Genomic DNA, 22,200 nt, shown 5'->3' on the forward strand with positions numbered 1-22,200 from the left:
GCACACTGGCTCAACCTCCTGCGGGGGGGCACTCTGAAATGAAGCGTCCCTGCGTGGGCCGGGGTACCTGGGTGGGGGGCTGGGCGTCCTGGCTCAGATGTCCCTGCACACACAGCCCCCATGCATGACCAGCCCTGCCCTCTTCCATGTCCTCTGTGGGCGCCGGGGACAGGACCCCATACTCCCGCTTCAGCAGTCCCTGGGCCCTCTCCCTCGCCTGCAGCTCAGGGGTGGGAACTGTCCACAGGTATTCATGGAGCTCGTGGACAAGCTGGCGCAGCCTCTGCCACAGCCCAGGGACCCGTCTGTGGCACACAGTGACATATGGTGATGTGGCTAAAGGCCATGTTATGACACAGGTGTCCTCAGGCCAGACTGGAGAAGGTGCCAGCCAGGAAAGCCCAGGAACGAGTGAGCTGGGCCCGTGTGCGAGAATGCACTCCATGGATGCAGGCACCCGCGCAGGCCCTGGCCCTCAGGGCAGCTGCTGCCCACTGGGGAAGCCTCGGCCCCGGGCAGCTCTCAGGGCACAGCCCCCAGGAGGGCTCCTGTGCAGCCGGCCCTGTGCGTCCAGCCTGGAGGCCCACACAGCTCTGCCCAGGGCCTCCTGCTCTGCTCCCAGCCTGGGCAGGGCAGAACCAACCCTGGACCCTGAGCTGCTGCCTGCGGAGGGGGCTCGTGGCGGGGCTCACCCACAGGTGCCGTCCTGCGGGGTACAGCATTGCCCCCATGTCGGGGCATAGGCCATGACTGGCCGCTGGGGCAAAGCTGAGGGTTCTGCCAGGCCTGGAGTCATGGCCTTGGCTGGTCCCCGAGGCCTTCTGGAGCCAGCCGGTGGACTCCACCCACTGCCGATTCAGCTGTCTGGGTGGACTTGGGAGGGCCTGGGAGGCTGGACAGGGCAATCCATCCCCGCGCATCCAGGGGGCAGGCGCCAACTGCTGCGGTGTGAGGACAGGGTGGCGGCCCCCTCCCACAGCCGGGCGGCTCTCCAGCAGGCCTCGCAGTGGCCAGAGCTGTGCAGGCCAGGCCCGAGGAGCTCAGGCGGGTCTCAGCAGCTACTTTCCCTTCAGAAAGGGGCCCCTGCTGCCCTAGGAGGGCGTGGCGGGCTCTCTCCACTGCTCACCCTTGCCTGGCCCAGAACTCCCCAGAGGCCTCTGACCCCACGAGCTCCCCCCTGGACCTCAGGGACCCACCACTGACAGCTCCTGAAAACCCATGTGCTCCAGGCTTCCTCATTACCCTTGGGGGAGCTTGGCGGTGACCCCCATTTCACAGCGATCAGGAGCCTGGCCCCAGCTGTGCCCAACTCCAGCTGTGAGGAGCCTCCCCCTTAGCAGAGGGGCAGGGGACACGATGGCCTGAGAGGTGGGGGACATGGCCAGCAGAGGCCAGGAGCAAAGGCCAGCCTTGTTCAGAGACCAGGAGAGGGGCCTGTGGAGCAGGGCAGGGGGACACCCAGGCTGTCCACCCCGGGGAGGGCTGTGCTCTTGGGGGGAAAGCCTCCTCCCTGCTAGCCTGTGGTGGCTCAGAGCTGGTCAGTGCACCAGGCAGGTGGCAGCTCCTGTCCGCTCCTACCCCCCCATCTGGACAGGCCACAGGAGGCAGGGAGTCACTGTGCCCTCCTCAACAGGGCCTGCCACCCTGTCATCTCTGATTAGCAAGTAATAACCTCTTTGACGCACAGTTTTATTAATCAAATTAATAAGTGCTGAGACCTGTGTGACCTTGGCCGTTCTGCTGAGATGGGCCTCTCCCAAGGAGGAGGGAAGCACCTGGGATGCTCCCAGGCTTAGGCAGGCCTTTCCCCTGACCCCCCCATAGCCCATACTCACACACCCCTGGCCCAAGACCCGCACTAATGCAGAAGCACGCAGGTGACGGGCGCAGGACCCTGGACCCAGAGCTCTGACGCAGAGCAGGCTGCTCCCACCTGGGGACCCTTGGAAGGGACTGGATGAGAGGGCGGGGGTCTCAGACTGCAAGGGGTGCCCCTTGCTTTCCTGGGTGCACTGCCCGCCCCTCCCCAAACCGCACCTGCCTGAAGAACCACCTCCTGCCTCCTGAGCGGGTAGCGGCTGCCCCCTGGTGGCCACTGGGGGCGACTCCTGGCTGGCCTGTCCCCGTGCAGGGCTGCAGGCGCTGGGGCCCTCAGGGGAGAGCCCCCCCAAGGCTTCTCCTAGGTGTAGCTTGGGCCTGCCCACTCGGCCCTTGTCAGCACCCCCTGGAGCCCAGGTCCTCAGCCCACCCCTCTTGGGACCTGGAGCAGCGCAGGAAGGAGGCCTGAAGGTGGGCAGCAGTGAGCCCTGTCCAGCTAGAATGGGGGAAGCTTGGCTCAGGCCACAGCTGAGACTGGAGGGTCCATGCCCAGGGCAGCAGAAGGGTGGACAGGGTCCTGGAGGGTGGTCAGGGGATGGCCCAGCCAAGGGAGCCTGCGGCAGGTGCAGCATCAGCCCTGGCTCCCCAGGACAGCACCTTTGGAGTGTGCAGGCAGAGACTGTGCTAAGCCCCCTAAACCCACCCCCTGCTTCCCCAGATGGTGACATGGGGTGTGTGAGGACTGCCCAGAGGGGACTGGGATGCTCCTGTGTGGGTGAAGTGGTCACAGCCCCCAGCACTGGGCCCGGACCCAGTGCTGCTTTTCTGCTTCTGGTCTTTAATGGGTGGGCAGGCATGCCCCATGCAGCCTCAGGCACTGGGGGGACAGGCACCGCCTGAGGGTCTTCTGGGGCGGGGAGGGCATGACGGCTGCTCCCAGACAGCTGGAGCCTGGACTGGGCAAGGTGTGTAAGGAGCGGCCCCTCATGGCCACCCTGGGCTCTCAGAGGGTGAGGGCAGTGCCTGTGGGTCAGGGACAGTCACAGCAGCCCCCCCTGGGGTGCAGGGCTGGGCACTGTCTCCGCTCTTGTCCCGCTTTGCCTTGCAGCTCCAGCCGAGGAGGGCCCGGGGGCTGGCCCGAGCAGGCGCTGGTGTCTTGCAACCTCGCTCCCTCTGGCTCCTCAGAAGTCCCCCGGGGCCCAGCAGGGCTGGCCGGCGGTCCCCCTGCAGCCAGGACAGATGGACTATGGTCAGCTCCTGCTGGCCTGCCCCTGCCTGTGGCCCATCTGGGAGACGGCTGTCTGGGGGCTCCTGTCAGAGCAGCCATGCAGCAGGGGACCCACAGGTTTTCACTGAATCCCATGTAGGCCATGCTGGGTGGTGAACCTCTGGGATGGAGCCTGTGGCCTGGAGGCCTCAAGACTGGGGACACAGAGGCATACTGAGGAGTGGGTGGGGCTTTCTCTGGCAGAACAGTGGCCCCCAGGTAGAGGCAGCCACATAGGTGGCCACTGAGTATGAGGCCACCCCCAGGGAGGGTGCGCCCTAGCTGCCTTTTACCAAAGTCTCTGAAGTACCCAGGGCAAGGCCCAGGGCCAGGGTGGGCCAAGGAGGTTGAGGACGACCCTGCCAGGGACCCAGGGGCTCACCGTGCCAGGTGGTCCTGAGCCTGGCAGCAGTGACACCACCTGCAGGCTCACTCCTGCCTCGCCCATGCCCTTCAGCTGGGCTACCACCTCTGTGTGCTTCCACCACTTGCAGGGCTGCCCGTTCACCGACACAATGTAGTCACCCTCCTTGAGTCCAGCCGCCTGCGGGAAGCATGGATGGTAAGGTGGGGACAATATGGCTGGTTGCCCAGGGGCTCAGGCTTAGAGGTTGGCAAGGCCCTTACCGCAGCCTGGCCCCCTGGAATGACAGCGGCGATGAGGACGGGTGAATCTCCCCGAAGTGTGAAGCCAAAGCCACTCTCTCCTCGGGTCACATGGACAGGCCCCACCAGTCGCCATTGGTTCTTGGCTGAGAACACGGACAGGGGCCCCTGAGGGAGTCAGAAGTCAGAAACCTGGCTGGGCCGCAGTCTGAAGCACCCAGGTCTGTCTAGCATCCCCGCCCAACCCGTACTTCCCAGGACAGGAACCAGCATGGTGCCACGGAGGCAGGGCAGGGCTGCAGCCTTACAGAGGGCTTGCCCCGGCCTCCCTCCCTCAGGGAAAATGCAGTGCAGAGCCCGTGGCCCAAGCCTGCTGGGAGGGGCGGCCTGGGAGAGGCGCTGGCTGGCAGGGGTGTGCTCACCAGCCGGTGGAAGATGTCAGCCACCTTCACCTGGGACAGGCAGGGTGTCCTGGCCTCTGGTTTGTGGTGGGTCTTAGCTGAAACGGGGGAGGAGGAGGGGTAGCACTAAGCCGAGGCTCACTGGACTTGACCTAGCCAGACTGCAGTGAGGACAGCCTGCCTGCACACCGGCCCTTCCTTGGACCCCAGTGGTGGGAGGAGCTGCCCCAGGTCCCCTGAACACATGACCCTCCACCTGCCCCAGGTAGCTCTAAGAGCCCTCTCTGAAGTCCCAGCTGTGCCTGTCCCTGGTCTGCAGAGAGTCAGGTGTGGGGAGGGAGGCACTGAGGAATGGAGGAGCCTGTGGGACTCTTCCTCCAGGCGCCCGGCAGGACTGACAGCTCCTGGACCTTGAGATCCGATCCCAGCCATTGAAAGTGCAACGGGGCCGGGAGTGGTGGCTCACGCCCGTAAGCCTAGCACTCTGGGAGGCTGAGGCGGGAGGATCGTTTGAGCTCGAGTTTGAGACCAGCCGGAGCAAGAACGAGACCCCGTCTCTACTAAAAATAGACAGAAATTAGTTGGACAACTAAAAATATGTAGAAAAAATTAGCCAGGCATGGCGGCGCATGCCTGTAGTTCCAGCTACTTGGTAGGCTGAGGCAGGAGGATTGCCTGAGCCCAGGAGTTTGAGGTTGCTGTGAGCTAGGCTGACGCCACGGCACTCTAGCCTGGGCAACAGAGTGAGACTCTGTCTCAAACAAAAAAAAAAAAAAAAAAAGAAAGTGCAACTGCTTTTTTTATTAATCATGGGGACTGCACCTTTAATAGCAGCTGCAGAGTCTCAGCCCATCTCCCACCCTCTGCCAGGACCCAGTTCCCACCCCATCCTGGCCCTGGCTGCTCACGCTGGATGTCAGGGGCCTCAGCAGCCTCGCAGAAGTCATCCTCACGGTCGAGCTCCGAGTACCTGGCCAGCGAGCGCCGCAGCGCCTGGGCCACCACAGCCTGTAGCAGGTCCACCTCACGCAGGACGCGGCACACGGCATGCAGCCGTAGTGCCTCCTCCTGCCCTAGGATGGCGCGTTTCAGGTGGGCCTTGCCTGCAGATGGGGCACAGTGCTGTCACACCGAGAGGGCTCCCAGGGCCCCCAGCCCAGTTACCCATTCCAGGATGAGTCCCAGCTCCTCCACCCCAGGGTGCAGCATGAGGGGTGGACGAGGCCAGGGTTCCCAGGTTCATCCTGAGGGTCTGCAGCCATGGCCAAGAGCAGGGTGTGGCTACGGGGGCAGACGAGGGGCAGGCTGGTCCAGGAGGGCTCTGCCAGGGGCAGGGAGAGCTGCCTCGCAAGTGTGCCCACCTGCACAGAGGCTTCCCAGTGCTCCTGGGGCCCCTGCTCTTGGCCATCACCCACCAGGCTAGAGGACAGGTCAGTGGCCCCACCCACTGGCACCGGGACACCAGGTGCTAAATGATGCAAGTGACAGCAGGGGCACCCTGTGCACCTGGCCTGCCACTGAGCCCAGTGCCCTCTGTCCATGGATGCCTCACCAAGTCTCCTGCGCTCCTCGGGCTCCTGTGGCAGTGTGGGTCCTTGGGGTGTGCAGCACTCCAGGGGCTGGAGGAAGACCTGCTCGTGCATGGGAAGCTCTCCCTTGGCCACCACTGGGGGTCAGAGAGGCTGTGAGCCCCAGCGCTGGGGCCTCTGCAGCACACATGGGGCATGCGGGGTGGGGCACTCACGAGAGCCATCGCAGAGGGCTACGGCAGCGTGGTAGTGGGCCAGGGAGCGGAAGTACTCAGCCTTGACGCACACCAGGGCAATCCAGGAGATGGGCACGTAGTCACAGACAGGTGGCTGGGCCATGGTCTGGTGCACAAGCCTATACTCGGCTGCCACCTGTTGTGGACACAGTGGGTACTCTGGGCCTCCCATTCTCCTCTTGGAGGTTCCGTGGGACACAAAGGACGAGGCCAGCCTGGTCCCCCAAGCCAGCCTAAGCCTTGGGCCCTGCTTCCATCTAAGCCCGACCATGTCCTAGGAGCATCAGCCATGCTGAGCTAAGCTCAGTGGTCAGAGCCTACTCCAATTCACATGGTGCCCCAGAGGAAGTGGCTCAGGACCCCACAGGGATCAGGATGCAGCTGGCTTTGGAGCCGACACACAAAGGAGGCGGGCACCCCAGCCCTGCCTTCCCCGGGCTGACTCCAGCTCAGCCCTCACCCCTAACCCCAGTGCCCTAACCCCAGTCCCTGCCCACTGCCCACTGCTGCTTGGCCAGGCTGTCCAGGGATCCAGGCAGTGCGCCCTGAACTCACCTGGGCAGCCTCCTGAGCCAGACGCAGCTGGGCAGGGCCGTCGCTGGGGGCTGCGGGGGCAGGCAGCAAGAGGCCCTCGAAGACGCACTCCTGGGCCTGCGCAGCCATGAGCCGCTCCAGTGCGCAGAGCAAGGCAGTGCTCATGTCTGGGCTCGGCGCATGGGAGAAGTTCTCCCTCAGCAGGCTGAAGGCCCCTGCAGAGGGAGCGGGTGCTTGAGGGGGCAGTTCTGGTCCCACACAGCACCGAGGGAGGGCCCCTGCGTGCTTAGCCCTCACAATGGGGGACATCCTGACCGCCTCCCAGTTCCTGCCCCAGAGAAGGGGCTCTGCAATGCCCTGCCCCCATGGAAGGTGGGCCCCGCTGTGGGTCCGGGCTGCCCTCACCAGCAGCCCTCTGGAAGGCCTCGACGGCGCGGCTGGTGCCCTCGGCACAGGAGCGGTCCTGGCGTGCCCCAATCTGCGTGTGGAGGGCGCCAATGTTGAAGAGCACGCTGCCCTTCTCGAAGGCCAGGGCACGCTGCTGGGCTGGGACACCCGTGAGCGAGTCGTACCTGTGGGGTGGGTCAGGCTGGCGGAGCTCCCACAAAGCCTGGCCACCCCACCCAGGGTACCCCACCTGCCAAGCCTCCTACCAGTGGAAGAAGAGCCCCAGGCTCCTGGCAGGGGTGAGGAAGCGCGCGTCCAGGAAGCAGAGCTGGTTGTAGTAGGCTGCCAGCAGCTCCAGGCCCGCCTCGTTCCGGCTGGGGTTCCGCATGGCCTGCAGGGCAGGAGCCGCTGGGCCCACGACCCTGGCCCACCCTACTCACATGCACCCTTGGGAGGCCCCTTGAGCACCAGCTCCTGGGGGGTGGGGGGGGCAAGGGAAGGGCAGCATGGGGGAGAGGCAGGCAGGGCCCTGGGGAGCTGCCATTCCCAAAGGGCAGCAGTGTGTGGCGTGCACAGAGCCACCTGTGAGCCCCTCCTTACATACTGGGAGGGTTTGCACATACGGGGATCCCGGGAGTGCCTGTCTCCCCGATGCCCTCCAGCTTCCCCGAGATGTGGGGATTCCTGCCATGTGAGTGTCTACACTGAGCTCGATCTCACCCTCACAGTTCCTGACTCAAGCCTCAGCCTCCTCATCTGTCTCCAGGGCTGCAGTAGGGGAGGAGCCCACACACCTGCCGCAAGGCCTCCAGCTCCCTGATCTCTGCCTCGTAGGAGGCGCCATCCTCTCCAAAGTGCCCCGAGATCAGCTCCTGGTGGGGATGGTGGGGCAGGTGTTGGCCACCCCTGTGCCTGGCCACTTTCCCTGGGGTTTCCTAGCCCACTGTGGGGGAAGACCCATAGTGGGGAGTGGGGTCCACGCCATGGGACAGGCTGGCTGCAGTGGCTGCAGAGGTCAGAGAGGCTGCCTGGACCCAGCAGTGTGTCCTCGAGGGCCTCTTGCTGTGGCCCCCCTTCTTTTCAGAAGCCCCAGAGAAGGGCTGCGGGCCGGTGTGGATGGAGGGCCTGGTGGGCCCTGGGGCTGGGTACTGATGGGGGTCCTGCCTCTCTGGCTCTGGCATTCCCCTCACCCCCATCCCCACCACAGAAGTGGGGCCAGGAAACTCAGTGGTGCTGTTTTTATGCATATTCCCTTATTAATCCCCATGGCATCCCCGAGAGGCAGGTGCCATCCTCTACCTGACAGGCTTGGACATAGGCATAGTGCAGGTCACTTTCCCATGGGCCCTGTTCTGGGGCCTGAGTCCTCTCCAGGACACTTGTGAGCCAGTGGTGGGCAGTGGCCCCAAGTCAGCAGGACCCTCAGCAGGACAGCCCGGGACCCTGTGGCCATCCTGGGGCTCCCTGCAGGATGACCAGGCCCCTTCAAGTATCCTAGGGCAGGGCATATGTCCAGACCCACCCACTCGGATCAACCTGCAGCTGGGGCGTGGGCCCCAGTGCAGGGCCCTGCAAGCAGGAGGAGGCTCGGCCAAGAGCAGGACATTCCTGTCAGGTCCCTGGGTACTCCCAGGTCAGCCTTTCCTCCCTCAGGGCCTCGGTTTCCTCATCTGTCCCTCAGAGCCCACAGGCCAGGACCTACCTTCAGGGGTGTGGCCCAGTCCAGCTCCTTGGTCTCCTTCAGACCCAGGGGGATCATGGGGGCAGCAACACCTTCACTACAACCAGAAGAACCAACCACAAATGCTCAGGCTGGGCCCTGCCGTCCAGAGCGCCTGGACTCCACCTCACGGCTCCCGCCACACGGATGCATCACCTGCCCTAGTAGATGCCTGAGTATGCACGTGTCCTGGTGGCATCCTTGCTCAAACACACACGCACCATCCTAAATCACCCCTTGCACACCCACACCCACGCACACACCTCCCATGCTGGCACGTGTCCACACTGCCATCAAGCTGCTCCAGCTCCTCCTTCAGCAGCTGCAGGTTGGAGTTGACATAGCTCAGCTCCAGGGCGACCGTCTCCCTGACCCGGTGGTTGCTGGTGGCTCTGGGGAAAGCCAGGTGAGGTCAGAAGCCTAGTTCTATGGCCACTGCAGCCTTCCCACCTGCTGACCTGTCGGCGCTCCAGAGCCCACTCTCCAGAGTGACAGGCACCGACAGGGCAGCCCGACGGTGAGGCAGAAGCAGCAGCAGGATCGAAGGCCACAAGGCGTCCTCTCCTACAGTTCGGCACCCTGAGCCCTCAGCAGTGCAGACCCTGCCTTGGGCCTGGGGCACTTCCCTCTGAGCTACGGCTTCCTTCCAGGCTCACACTTGCTGCCCACAGCACTGGGGATCTGGCAGAGGGACTAGGGGGTCCCCAAGGAAGGCTGGGCTGGGGGCAGGAAAGCAGAAGTCACTATGGGAGCTCCCTGTTCTGGAGCTCACAGCTATGGCTGAGACAGTTGGGGTCACCTCCCTGGGCCCAGGCCCTTGCACACGCACAGCTCACAGTTCACATGCTCTAAGGAATAGGCTGCCCCTAGGCCTGGAAGATCCTTTTCCAGGCCCCAACCTTGGGATGTCCAGCCACCTGCGACAGCTCAGCCTCCACAGTGCCTCTTCTGAGAAGTGCCCGCTGGCCACCACATACACTGCTGGAGGCTCCCAAATCCTGCACACCAGGGGGACACCAGGGAGCACAGAGACCACGTGCCCACAGGGTAGACACTGGTGGGCCAGGTGGCCCCATCACCACCCTCTGGAGGTGGGTGATGCTGCCCCAGCCAGTGCGGTGGCAGGTGCTCACCTGTAGAGGTTCTCGGCGCCTGTCCGCATCTGCAGCTCCTTGCAGATCTGCTGGTAGATCCAGGTCCTGCGGCTTTGCAGCCTGCCATGCTGCGTCTGCATCAGGGGGTCACACCCCTGTGGAGAGGGTGCAGGTGATCACAGTTCCAACCTCTTGGAGCCACTAGAGGCTGTGCCTCTGTCAGCTGGCTCAGAGCACAGCCTGCCCTTGGGGAAGAGGGTTGATGTTCAGCATCAACCACGGTGTGAGTGTGGGGTGTGCCCCAGGAGTGTGGGGTATGTCCCAGTTTGATTTCACTGCTTATGTCTTCTTAAGTAGCATACAACATGGTGGGAGGGTTAAATTTTCCTTTGGTGTAATGCAGGCTTGCGCCTCCGCCCACCCCTCACCCTTGTAGCAGGTTGGGGTCTTGTCCACACAATGCTCACGTGCTTCCCCCCCAACCAGGGCCCACCTCTGCGCTCTCCCCGATGGTCAGGCAGGAGTCCCTGGCTCTTCTCCATCCTGCAGGATGCTGTTGGGAACACCCGAGAAGGTTCTTTGTAGCCAGGTGTGGCTGTGCCCTGGGCAGGCTCCCAGGTGTGGGCTGGCTGTCCTTTCTGATGTCCACCCCTTCTGTGCTGTGAGAACCCTGGTCTTGTTCAGGACCCATTGCTCAGGGACAGTGACCCCCACCCCAGCTTGGGGACAAACACTTTCGACTCTGAGTCAGGTATGGCAACTCTGGTCTCTGCTGACAGGTGACCCACTTCTGCCCCTCAGCTACAAGACCAGGTCTCCTGGGAACAGTTTCCTTGCCCTCTTAAGACAGAAGCAAGAGACAGACCTCTTCTCTCCCAGAATACTACTGTGTCTGAAGGTGAATCTTGTGACCAAACAGAAGAGCAGACCCGAAACTGAAGCATCATCACATAAGGTTACGGGTTCACGGGAGGACCAATGCCTGCGTGACACACCCGCTCTCCACGCACTCACGCCACTCAGCCCGTTCCATTTTCTCCATAAGGAGCTCGCGCATGTTTTCCTGGGGTTTCCCCCTAAATATCCCACATACGGTTCCTTTTGCTAAGGTGAATGGGGTCTGCCTCCGCTTTTTAATTACTGTTGATCCCTACTGCGTGGGAATAATGTGCCTTGTGTACAGCCCCACCTGCACACAGTAAGCACGGGGTGACCATCTATGACAGGCTGAACTGTGTCCCAAGAAAGATATGTTTGAGCCATAATCCCAGTACCTGTGAATGTGGTTTTATTTGGAAATGAGATCTCTGTAGATATAATTAGTTAAAAGATCATCATCCTGGAATAGGGTGGGCCCTAATCACATTGACAAGTGGCCTTATTAGAAGAGGGAAATTTGGACATAGCCACACAGAGGAGACCCTGTGAAGACAGAGGCAGAGATTGGAGTGGTGCAGCCACAAGCCAAGGAATGCGAGGAGCCACCAGAAGCTGGAAAAGAAAAGAAAGAGCCTCCCCTGGAGACTTTGGAGGGAGCGTGGCCCTGCCTTGATGGGCTTCTGGCTTCCAGAACTGTGAGAACAAGTTTCTGCTGTGTCAAGGCACCCAGTTTGCGGTCACCTGTTACAGCAGCCTCAGGGTACTCACACATTGCCCACTGGACGCTCACACTGCCAAGTGCTGGGCTGGGGGAACCTGACCCTGGCAGCAGCCTGACCCGAGGCGGAGCGCACCCCCAAGTTGAGGGATGAGCCAGTACTTATTAGGTGGGGGAACATAGGCGCTGGAGGGCCAAAGTGCAGAGAGGCAGGAGACAGCACTGGGAGGAAGGGGGGCGGGCTGGCCCAGGATCCCACCCTCTGCAGCCCTGCCCCTGTGGATGCCGTGAAGCAGGGGTCAGGCCAGATTTGCATTTGGAGACCCTCACCCTGCTCTAGCTTCCCACTCCTGCCTCCTCCAGAAAAGAAAACCACCCAGGGCTGCAGCTGGGGCTGCAGGAGTTCCTTGCAGTGGGGTCTAGGCCAGGGGCTTGGGCTGGAGAGGTGGCAGGAGGCCCCCAAGTGGGAGTGAGGTGGGGGCAGCTTGGATCTGAGCACCTCCTCCTGCCTGAGGCCCACCCACCCCGGCCTCCCACCTCCAGTGCCTCTGCCCTGCACCTCGGAGATGCTGGTGCAGCACTCAGGCCAGGCTCGTCCCGGCATCTTGGCTGGCCCTGCAGTGGCCCCACCCCAGGGTGAAGAATTCAAGGCTCAGCAGGGGGCCTGGCTTTGGCCAAAGCCACCCAGTGAGTAGGTATCCAGCCCATGGGAGTTCAGAGCCCCTCTAGAGTCCACCCACCTGGCCCAGGAGTCCCAAGACCAGGACTCTGCCCCTTTCCAGCAGATCAGGCCTGGGACTTGGGGTACCATTTCCCTTGTCTGGACTTCAGAGGCCCTGAAATAAATGACTCCCCAGCCCCTCTGGTGATGGAGTTCTGGGACCCTGCCAGGCAGGCCTTGTGGCCTTGGGTGTGTTCAGGTGGGATGACGGTAGGTTCTCTGCTCTCCCCTGTGGGCCCAGGCTCTTCCATGGGGAAGGTGGGATGTGGGGCTGGGGACCAGGCTGAGGGCACCCCGATGGTCTCAACCAGGAGCTGGGAATAGGCTCCAGAGCCATAAGAAAGGGGACCCCACCCACAGGAACGTAGAGTGACGTACACCAGGTCAAAGCTGACATCCCGGGCCTCATCCCTGGAGGATGAGGATGGGGTGGGGAGAGGGCACTACTTCCCCTCTGCAGCCCCTGACAAAAGTGCACCTTTCACTGCTTTCAGCCCTTCCACCCAAACCCAGGCCTCCCTCCAGACAGACGCCCCCAGGCTGGGCCCCTGTCTCTTGCTGACCCAGCTCTTCTCCCAAAGCCCCTCGCTGCTTCATAGGACCTCGCAGACTCAGGCCCTGCCTGGCTCCTCCCCCACTCACCCTGTCAGCCAATGGAGCCACCTGGCTGAGTGGCCTCCCTGGAGCTGCAGAACCATCCACACCCTCTGCTCCTCCTTGGTCCAGCACCAGCAGACCGCCCTGCACAACAGCCCACCCTCCTCCCACCAGCTCCCCCACGGCCCACCTTCAAGGCAGTGATTAAGTCTGTGCCAGGAAGACTAACCTGCCCCTGCTGGACCCCACCTCCCACTCTGTGGGGACCCTCAGCCCATCCATGCTGGGAACACAGCCCACTTCAGAAGCAGGACAGCGTATCGGACAAGCCCACCCCCAAGGCCCAGCACCTCTCCAACAGGCAGCCCTGACCCCTGCCCCCCACAAAGCACAAGGACCTGGCCGGGCCTGGCTCCAGAGCTCTGCCCACAAGGCAGAGCTGCCCTGCAGGTCTGTGTGGCCACAGACACCTGGTGGTTACTCGCCGTGGGCCTGCACTGCTCGGGCAGTGGATGCACAGCATGGCCAGGTGGATGGTGAAGCACTGAGTTTGGTGTCCCTCTGCCAGCCCTGGTGGTGGCTGGGTTCCTCCTGACATCCTCCCTCTCCAGCTACGGGCCCAGTCATGACCTGGGGGCTTCTTCCTGGCACTGCAGGGGATGGAGGCACCTCAGCGGGGCTGTGGGCCAGGGCCTGCCCAGTGTCTGGGTGGCCTGTGCTGCCCCACGGCACACCCATGCCTCCTGAGGGGTGGGCACTGCGGCACTGGGCCCACACCTGACCAAGGACACTGGACAGGATGGGGAGGCAGGCTCTAGCCCACGTGCCTGCCCAGCCTGGCTCGGCTCACAAGCAGCAGGCCAGGGGTCCTACTGCCCAGGGCTTGTCTCTGAGCTGAGGGCTCCTCTCTGCACATAGCCCATTCCGCCAGCCTGCCCAGGTCTCCAGGGCCACAGGCAGGAAAGTGCTATGTGGACCACTGGCCATGGCGATGCCACAGACAATGTTACCAGAAGGCTCTAGCAAGGGTGGGTAAGAGGCTCCACAGAGGCTGATGGGGAAGCAGGGCAGGGCCATGTAGGCAGGCACAGCAGAGGTCACTGACCACCATTCCCCCGAGCCATTTAGGGGCCTCCCCCCATCTGGGCCACTCACCAGCCCAAGAGTTGGTGGGAAGGACTTCTCAGAAAGCACCTTCCCGGGGCAACATCCCCGCAGGAGTCACCGATCCCCTGAACAGAGTGAGGACAAGGTCACAGCGCCTTCTAGGACCCTGCCCTGCTGGTGTGAGCAGGGGGAGGGTTTTACTGTCACAGAGCTGACACTGGCCATGTATTTGAACAAGTGTCACTTATTTTTCTGGGTATGCCCCCATGGTCACACACATGAGAATTTCAGACTCTCTGAGGCCTTTGGCTTGTCCTAGCCCCTTGTGGGGGGCAGCCTAAGAAAGGCCTCACATCTGGAGCGAGGAGCTCCTGGTATACAGCCACCTTGGATTAGGGCCCAAGATCTGCTTCTGCATGGCCAGCTTCTCAAGAGAGGTCAGTCGATCAGGGAAGACTTCCCATGGGAGGGGGCACTGGGGTTGGGATGTGGGGGCAGGCGGCCTCTAAGTGGCCCTTGCATAACTGGGGAGAGGACACTCACCCCAGCCAAACAACAGGAGGAAGAGCAGTGGACTGAGTCCCACGGAGGAACCCTCGGCAGCCCCTCATCAACAGATGGCAGGAGGGGCCAGTCTTGGGTGGTATAAGGATGGACAAAGGAAAACACAACCCCCCACCGCCCTGCTGGCTGAGCACCCCTTCCCAGTGGCCCACTCCTCTTTTCCGTGGCACCCGCCACACCTGCCTGTGTAGAAAGGGTGAAGCTGAGGCCCTGGCACTCTCCCCTCCACGGGGCGGGAGTCTGGCGAGGGAGGGTGAACCACAGCCAAAACTATACACCCCCCTCCTCGCAAATGTCCTGCTGCAAAGCTCCAGCAGATTCTAAGGGCTCTGGTGAGCAGCCCTGGCCATGGCCCAGGGTGGGTGTGGCCACATGCTGGGCAGTGGCCACCCAGCCCAGCAGGGCTTCCCTCATCAAATGATGTCCAGTGCTCTCCTCCTCACCCTCCTGGAGAGTTGCTCAGGGTTACTCAGCCCTGCAGGCTCCTAGGTCTCCCTGCTCTTAGCACCCTCTCCAGGAGGCCATGCAGCTTCCTAGCCTTTGTGAGAACGTCCAGACCTTTGGGGCTGGGCAGTCCCTGGAAGCCACGGCCCATTTTCCACACTGGGCTGACGGATGTGCCACAGAGTGTGGATGCTGGGTAATCAGTCCTCCACTATACGACCTCCGCCGCCCTCTGGAAACAAAGGTGACCCCGCCTTGGATCCTGACATCACCATGACTATTTCTGCCTGACACTGGGAAAGAGCAAATGGGCTGTGGTCTTTGGGTTCTCAACAGGGAAGGCCCACACGGGGGAGGGCCTGGCAGAAAGGGATGGAGAGCAGAGAAACAAACACCTCCGCCCTGCCCACTCCGACAATAGCATAGGTCTGGTGACTCCTGATGCCTGGGGAACGCCCAGGCCAAAGTCCCCAGAAGCCCAGGAGGAAATGGTGTGTCAGTGGCCAGAACTGGGCTGTCCCTAGGACTGGCAAAATTGGGAGACAGTCATCCCAGCCCAGCCTGGAAACAGCAAAACCATCAGAGCAGTGCCGGACCTAGGCCCTCCCCCAGGATCTCCCCAAGCCCTGGGCTCAGTCAGTCCCCAGGGAGAGGCCCCAATCCTGGCAAACCAGCTTCCCCCTCTTAAGAGGCCTGGCCCTGGACACCCTGCCTGCTGACGCCCACCCATCTCAGGGACCCCTCTCCCTTCCCTCCCCAAGGTCTCACCTGAGTAAAGAGGAATTGGAAGCCCAGCACCCTACTGACCCACCATCTCTGCCCCCCAAATGCAATGTGGCATGGCCACAAAGGGGTCTCCTAGGACACAGTGTCTACAAGCCACACAAACACTAGATGTACCATAGATCAGCTACCACACCGGCTGAGAGTCAGGGCAGGTGCCCCAGGGATCCTGTGTCCTTTAATGTTTGCTTGGACACCTGGGCACCATTGTCCTGAGCACCTGCCTCCCTCTTCAGCTTAATTTAACTGGCCTGGGCCTGGTAATCTGTGTTTGTCACAAGTGCCCAGAGGGTGCTGGTGTCCAGCCAGGCTGGGGAAGTTCAAACTGACCATCTAGGCATGCTGGAGACCAGGCGAGAGGGGCCAACCCCTTGCCTGCCACGCTGCTCCAAAGCTCCCCCTCTTGGCCCTTCTCCTGCTTCCCCACAGCCTCCTCAACCCCTTAGCCCCATGATCTCCCCAGGAAGCTATGGGACTCAGTCAAAGTCACACTTCCCCATACAGCCAGGCCGGAAGCCCCTGCCACCCTAGGGGGAGGGTTGTGGGCAGGCTCACTCCTTCACTTCCCTGCTGGCCAACCTTGGACTGTTCTCAGAACTCAGCCTGTTCTTCAGATGGGTTAGCCAAGGCCCAGGGCCAGCAGGGTGCCTCATGGCATGCTGGGTGAGGACTCCAGGTAAGCACTCACTGGACGCCAGCTCTCATTGCTCTTGGGGCAAACTTGAGTCACCCAGACTGTTCGCAGGGGCCTCAGACCCAAGCAAGGCTCTTAAGGGAAGGGCTGATCAGTCCCTGCCCTGCTCAACTCCAAGCATTATGGCTGGTTAAGAGGGCCAGACTGGTGGGGTGGGGGAACTCGACCTCACTCTGGCCCTGCCGCTGGCATCAGAAAAGGCTGTCGAGGTGGCAGGACAGCCTGAGCTGTGCGTGTGTGACTTAGGGCCTACCTCAGCAGGCTGGGGTCCCACAGCCACTTCCCACAGGCTCCCATGACTGCTCAGGACCCTGACTGCTGGATCATCCCTGGACGGTGTGCACGAGAGATGCAGCAGCCCAGAGAAACAGCTGGAGACGGTTTCTGCTCCCCTTTCCAGGGCAGCAGCCAACAGAGGGCAAGGACAGAGAGCCTGGCCACAGCCTACAGCCTGAAAAATGTCATCTACTGGCTCTCTGGAACATCTTGTTTGTGCAGCTCCCAAACATTCCACCCAAACAACACATGCCCTCTCCAAAGGCCACCTGCAGGCATGGCCACCATTGGAGGGAGTGAGTTCACCGAGGGCAAGGGAAAGGCCGCTTCTCTCTCCCCAGCGCCTGCTAGTTGCTGTAGTAGCATCTGGTATGCCTGCGGGGTGGGGTAGGAAGGGAGTCCTTGAGGGCTCTGGTCAGCACTACCTGGCCAGTTACTTGCAGCCCAAGGCCCCCTGCCCCCCCCAAAGATCTGAGCCCCAACATATTAGCTGAATAGAACCAGCCAAGGGACAATGTGCAGTCTGACATCTGAGAGGGGCAGAGAGCAAAGCGCCAGGGAAGACTCACCTGGGACTAGGAACAGGAACCACTTCTGCTTATTGGCCCCAAACTGAGAGCTGCTGGGGGGCCTGGGTGCCCAGTGCCCGGCATGAACACCGGGGAAGCCCCACATTGAACCCCCAGGAACACCCAGGCTCCAGGCTGCAGAGCAAGGCTGACAGACCATCCCCTCCTTCCCAGGCACAGACTTAATAGGTCTCCACACCCAACCCCACCCGTCCTGCTTGCACAGTGCTCCTGGAAATGGTGCCCAGTCAGCGCCCGAGGTGAGGGACTTCAGAAGGGCTGGAGGTTCTGGGAAGCGACAAGAAAACAAGCTGCCCAGCCCTGAAGACCTCCAGCGATTCCCTATATCCGGGAGGCTTTAGCTGCCTGTGCTAAAAGTCCCTTCAAATGGGCCCCAGAAGCCGGCACAAAGGGAGGGTGAAGCTAAGAAAGGAGGCATCACAGGTGCCAGACACAAACTCAGGGCGGGGCTGCCAGAGCAGAACCCACACCTGCCGGAGCCAGGGCTTCTAGCTTCAGGGAAGACGATGACCCGGACTTTGGCTCCCACCGATTCCTGAGCTGCACAGGGGGAGTCACTGCGGAGGGATGAGGGACGCAGGCTCTGGCCTCAGTTTTCCCAGCTGTAAAATACTGCTGCCTCGGGGCGAGTGAGCTGTGGGAGGGAAGCCGCCAGGGACGCGCCTCTGACCGAGGGCAGGAGGAACCAGGGGTCTGGGACGCCCTGGCCCGCCGCCCCTCACGCCCACCTTGCGGACGCAGTTCTCCTCTCCAGCGCCCTGGCCGTCCGGCCTCTCCTCGAGAATCATCGCCGCGCCGCCCGGCCTCCTCTCGGACAGCGCTCCGCAGCCGGTACCGGCAGCCCGCACCACACAGGCCGCAGTGCTCCTACTGCCCACGCCGGTCGGAGACTGTCCCTCCTCCGCGAGGTGGTCCGAAGCAGCTGGGCAGGGCTCAGGCTCAGCGTGCGAAACTAGCTGCCGCCCAATCGGCAGTGGCGGCCACTCCGACGGACAGCAACCATGACCAACCAGCGCGTGGGGGAGGCGGGCCCGAGAGGCTAGCCCCGCCCCGCCCGCAGAGTCCCGGGAATTCGGTAACCCCTGGCAACCGCGGCTCCGACGCCTGGCCACTGGCTGGCAGTGCGCATTGCGCATGCGCCCAGGCCCAGGACGGCCGCTTGGCTAGCGGAGAAAGTTAGGGACAGAGAGGAGGACGTGGCCGGGCAGGGCCCAGCTCCCTTTGCGGGGACTCCAAGAGTTTGCCCGCCGCGCCATTTTATCCCGTCACCCTGGCAACGGGGACCCTCTAAGAGGATTGTTCCAAAAATGTTTACAATGGGGTTTTTAAACGATTTTCTGAGAGACGAGCGCTTGTGCGAGTTTAGAACAACGCCCGCTTTCTTCTCTCCGGCGGAGCCCAGCCAGGCTGCCCAGCGCGACGCGTCTGTCCGGCCTGTCATGTTTCCAGAACCGCTTCCAGAACCTACCTGCCTCCACAGTGTCGACCCAAATAAATGAGGCAAAAATCTCAGTCAACAGAGGTTTATTATGCGAAGATGTTGAGGACGTGCTCGGGACCAACACCAACCACAGACAAGCCGACAAGCTGTGGCTGTTTTTCCCAAGGCGAGGCGGGGACCTTCAGCGTTGTAAAGGCAGCAGAGAAGGAAAGGGCAGGGGGAGAAGGGCTGATGAGGTGGTGGTTACATTCTTGTGAGGCCCAAGAAATCCACATTTTATGTAAAATAAAGGAGTGAGGAAGCATCAGTTATGCGGATGTCCCTGAGTAGGTGGAAGAATGTCTGACTCCGTCTTGTCTCCAGTTCTGTTACTTGTAAGATCAACTTGTAATTCATTCTTAGTGTGGAATCAAACAGGCTTTAGTTTTAGGTGCCAGACAAAGGTACAATTTGCATATCCTTGCTTATGAGAGGTCATTGAGGAATTTCCTTAATGAATGACGTGTGGGGCCTGCTCTTCACGGTGCCTGAGGCTTCTACTTTCTCTTTTGCACAATGAGATGAGGGGTGGCCCTGAGACTTTGAATTTCTTTTTGCAAGAACCTGCCGGTGGAACCCGCCAGCTTCGGGAACCCTCCTGCTTCCAGAACCTGTTTCCAGAACTACCTGGCTCCAAAACCTATTGGTAGAACTTGCTTGCTGCCAGAACAGACCTTCCAGAAGCTGCTTCCAGAACCAGCGTGCCTCCAGGACCACCTGCTTGCAGAATTGGACTGTTACCAGAGCCTGCAGTGCTCCCTGTGGGGCCTCCCGAGCAATATGCCTCCTTCAGGTGGTTTCATACCTCTCCAGGTTTCTGGTGACTCTGGAACCCACTCAGATTTCACGTGGGGCTCACCTCACCTAAGAACACACCCTTTGTAGGGCAGGAGGACAAGGGCATAGGCAGTGACCTGAGCTCCTCTATCAGGTTCCTGTAAAGTTCCGGCTTTGTCCAGGCTAACCACTGCACCATGGTCAAGGCTTGGTGCTGAGCCCTGGGCTCCCCACCCCCACTCCAGCAAGCACACTTGACCCTGTCATCTCCAGATCTAAATCCTGTAAGCTGAGCTCCTTGGCCTGGCCTGGCCATCTGCAGTGGGCCCCTCCCAGCAACAGCCCTCTCATCAGGCCCCTGCCAGCCAGACCTCCTGGCCAGGGCTTGTCCTCCTCTCCTGGCTTTGTAGAGCCCTCTGGGCGTCTGCTCCCCTGGAGGTCCTTTGGCTTGTCATCTGCCTGGTGAATTCCCACCTGTCCTCACTTCTGCCCTAATCGCACAGGCACAGGAGATCACTAACCACTCCTCTACATGTAGCTCCGTGGCCCAAGCTTCCACGAGGGCAGGGGCTCCTGGCCACCTTACCAGTGGGGCTTGAATATGGGCTGACGATTCAAGTTCACGGTGAGTGCATTTGTGTGGGGACTTTGCCAAGGGTCCTCTCCTTGGAGGTCTGCCACAATCCTGTGTGAGCAAACAAACCCAAACTCTCTTAGCAGTCTTCAGAATCTCCTACATGCATACATGCACAGGAGGCAAGCATGTGTGATTGAAATTGTATCCAGGTCTTCAATATTTGCTTTACTCTCTCAGCAGTTTTGTAGGGCTTCTTGGTTCAGCAGGCAGAGGCCATTGGGAGGTTTAGGAGGGGCTTTCAAACTTTGAGGGTCATAAGAGCCCCACCCCCCATTCCCCAGGGATGCTTGGTTCCTGAAGGAAAAGATTTTCAAATGAGAATTTTATACTCAGCTGAAAACCAGGTTGGAGAGTAGAATAAGGATATTTTCAGATATGGAATATGGCCTTAAAATTTTTCTTTCCCATTGATCCTTTCTCAGGAAGCCACTGGAAGATGAGCACCAACAAAATGAGGGATTAAACCAGTGGTGAGGCCAGGCGAGGTGTCTCACTCCTGTAATCCTAACACTCTGGGAGGCCGAGGTGGGAGGATCACTTGAGGTCAGGAGTTCGAGACCAGCCTGAGCAAGAGTGAGACCCCATCTCTACTAAAAAGAAAGGAAAAAAAAAAACCCCAGCTGAGCACTGAGGCTCACACCTGTAGTCCCAGCTACCTGGGAGGCTGAGGCAGGAGGATCACTTGAACCCAGGAGTTGGAGGTTGCAGTGAGCTACAATAACGCCACTGGACTCTACCTAGGGCAATGCAGTGAGACTCTGTCTCAATAAAAAAAAAAAAAAACAAGGCAACTGCGCACTCCTCCTAATAACCCCCCACCCCTTCATATTAAAAAAAAAACAAAAACCAGTGGTGAACTATGGCATTTAACAACCAGTCCTTGAGAGTGGGAGGAGCCCTGAGTTTTGTGTTTGCTGATTCCCTTGGTGGGATTATTCCCACCATGGCCCATTTCATGATGACACTGCCCAGAGTTGGGAAGAGATGGCCATGCGAGCCAGCTCTAGCCCACCACGGATTAAACCAAGGGAGGGGAAGACTCAGACAGGGACCAGGCATCCTACCCAGGCTGGAGAAAATTTCTGGGGTGAGTGGAGTTCCTGGGCATCAGGGGTAGCAGGCTGCTGGGCTGCAGGTCAGAAGAGCACTCTCCAAGAAGATAAAATTGATAGACTACCTGATGTGTCTGAACATACTAAGAGGAAACTCCATTGATCAGCAGAAAGTGTGGGGTTGAGTTAGTACAGAGTACATACAAAACAGTGCAACAGCAACAGAATAAGACAATTGTTAACTCTGAGGAAAATAAAAAGCCATGAGGAAATAAAAAGTAATCAATGAATATTACCTGATGCAACTGTGTATTTCTTTTTCATTGTCATAATAATGTAAATACTGGGTATTGATCCCAGGACAATTATAACATTATTCTATTAGGAGGAGGGAAGGAAAGAGAGAGGAAGACGGCAGAAGTGCAGGGTGAGAAGCCTCTGCCTCCAAGGGCATATCAGTAGGTAATGCCTGAATTAGAAAAGAACATTCCAGAAGCATAAGGATAAACATGTTGGGTAGAAAGTAGAGTTAAATACCAAATCACCACTCAAAATGTTACAAAGGGCTGCCCCTGGGGAGAGGCATTGGGGCTGTGGGTGGGAGGCTGCTGTTTGCTAAGCAGGTCTTATAGAGATACTTGGTTTGCTAAGCGGTGTGCTTCTATACCTTTGATAACACTGCAGTCCCAAAGCTTGTGGTTTTTGTTTTTGGTTTTTTTTTTTGAGACAGGCCTCACTCTGTTGTCCAGGCTGGATGCAATGGCTCGATCACAGCTCATTGTAACCTCAAACTCCTGGGCTTTAAGTGATCCTCCTGCCTTTGACTTCCCAGAGTGCTAGGATTACAGGTGTGAGCCACCATGCCCAGTTCTAAAGCTTGTTTTTAAAGAGTGGAAATCTAGAAATTGACAACAAAAAAGTCCAAAATAAAATGTCAATATTTGGAAATGAAGAGATATTTCTCAAATAAAAGGAAGTTAAAACAGAAATTGACATTACCTAAAATGTAACTGGAAAGTAAATACATTCCTGAGCTGGGCAGATCTAAAAAAAGTTCTATAAATACTTGATATAAAATTTATACACTATAAACAAGGCTGGGCCCGGTGACTCACACCTGTAATCCTAGCACTCTGGGAGGCCAAGGCAGAAGGATGGCTTGAGCTAAGGAGCTCAGGAATTTAGGAGTTCAAGACCAGCCTGAGCAAGAGTGAGACCCCTCTCTACTAAAAATAGAAAAATTAGCTGGGTGTGGTGGTGCATGCCTGTAGGCCCAGCTACTTGGGAGG

The 22,200-nt window shown here is 59.9% G+C and overlaps 1 protein-coding gene across 5 annotated transcripts; it reads right to left on the bottom strand.

Moving 5' to 3' along the window:
• Positions 1 to 2,636: 2,636 nt before the first annotated feature.
• RHPN1 (rhophilin Rho GTPase binding protein 1) lies at positions 2,637 to 17,872 on the bottom strand. 5 transcript variants are annotated; one of them, XM_045561342.1, is made up of 16 exons: positions 17,694 to 17,872; positions 10,086 to 10,145; positions 9,632 to 9,747; positions 8,762 to 8,890; positions 8,481 to 8,556; positions 7,573 to 7,650; positions 7,045 to 7,169; positions 6,797 to 6,963; positions 6,413 to 6,606; positions 5,837 to 5,993; positions 5,645 to 5,758; positions 5,001 to 5,195; positions 4,114 to 4,190; positions 3,713 to 3,859; positions 3,468 to 3,629; positions 2,637 to 3,042 (listed from the first exon to the last, which is right to left on the bottom strand). In XM_045561342.1, exons 1-16 carry the CDS (start codon positions 17,751 to 17,753, stop codon positions 2,803 to 2,805), a joined length of 2,097 nt encoding a protein of 698 aa, XP_045417298.1. In that variant the 5' UTR covers positions 17,754 to 17,872; the 3' UTR covers positions 2,637 to 2,802. The 5 variants fall into 5 exon arrangements, with proteins under 5 accessions (XP_045417298.1, XP_045417300.1, XP_045417297.1 ...); XM_045561344.1 differs by lacking the exon at positions 10,086 to 10,145; XM_045561341.1 differs by lacking the exon at positions 17,694 to 17,872 and having other exon boundaries at positions 10,086 to 10,959.
• Positions 17,873 to 22,200: the final 4,328 nt, after the last annotated feature.

Source organism: Lemur catta, chromosome 9 (assembly GCF_020740605.2).
Source record: "Lemur catta isolate mLemCat1 chromosome 9, mLemCat1.pri, whole genome shotgun sequence".
Lineage (NCBI taxonomy): Eukaryota > Metazoa > Chordata > Mammalia > Primates > Lemuridae > Lemur > Lemur catta.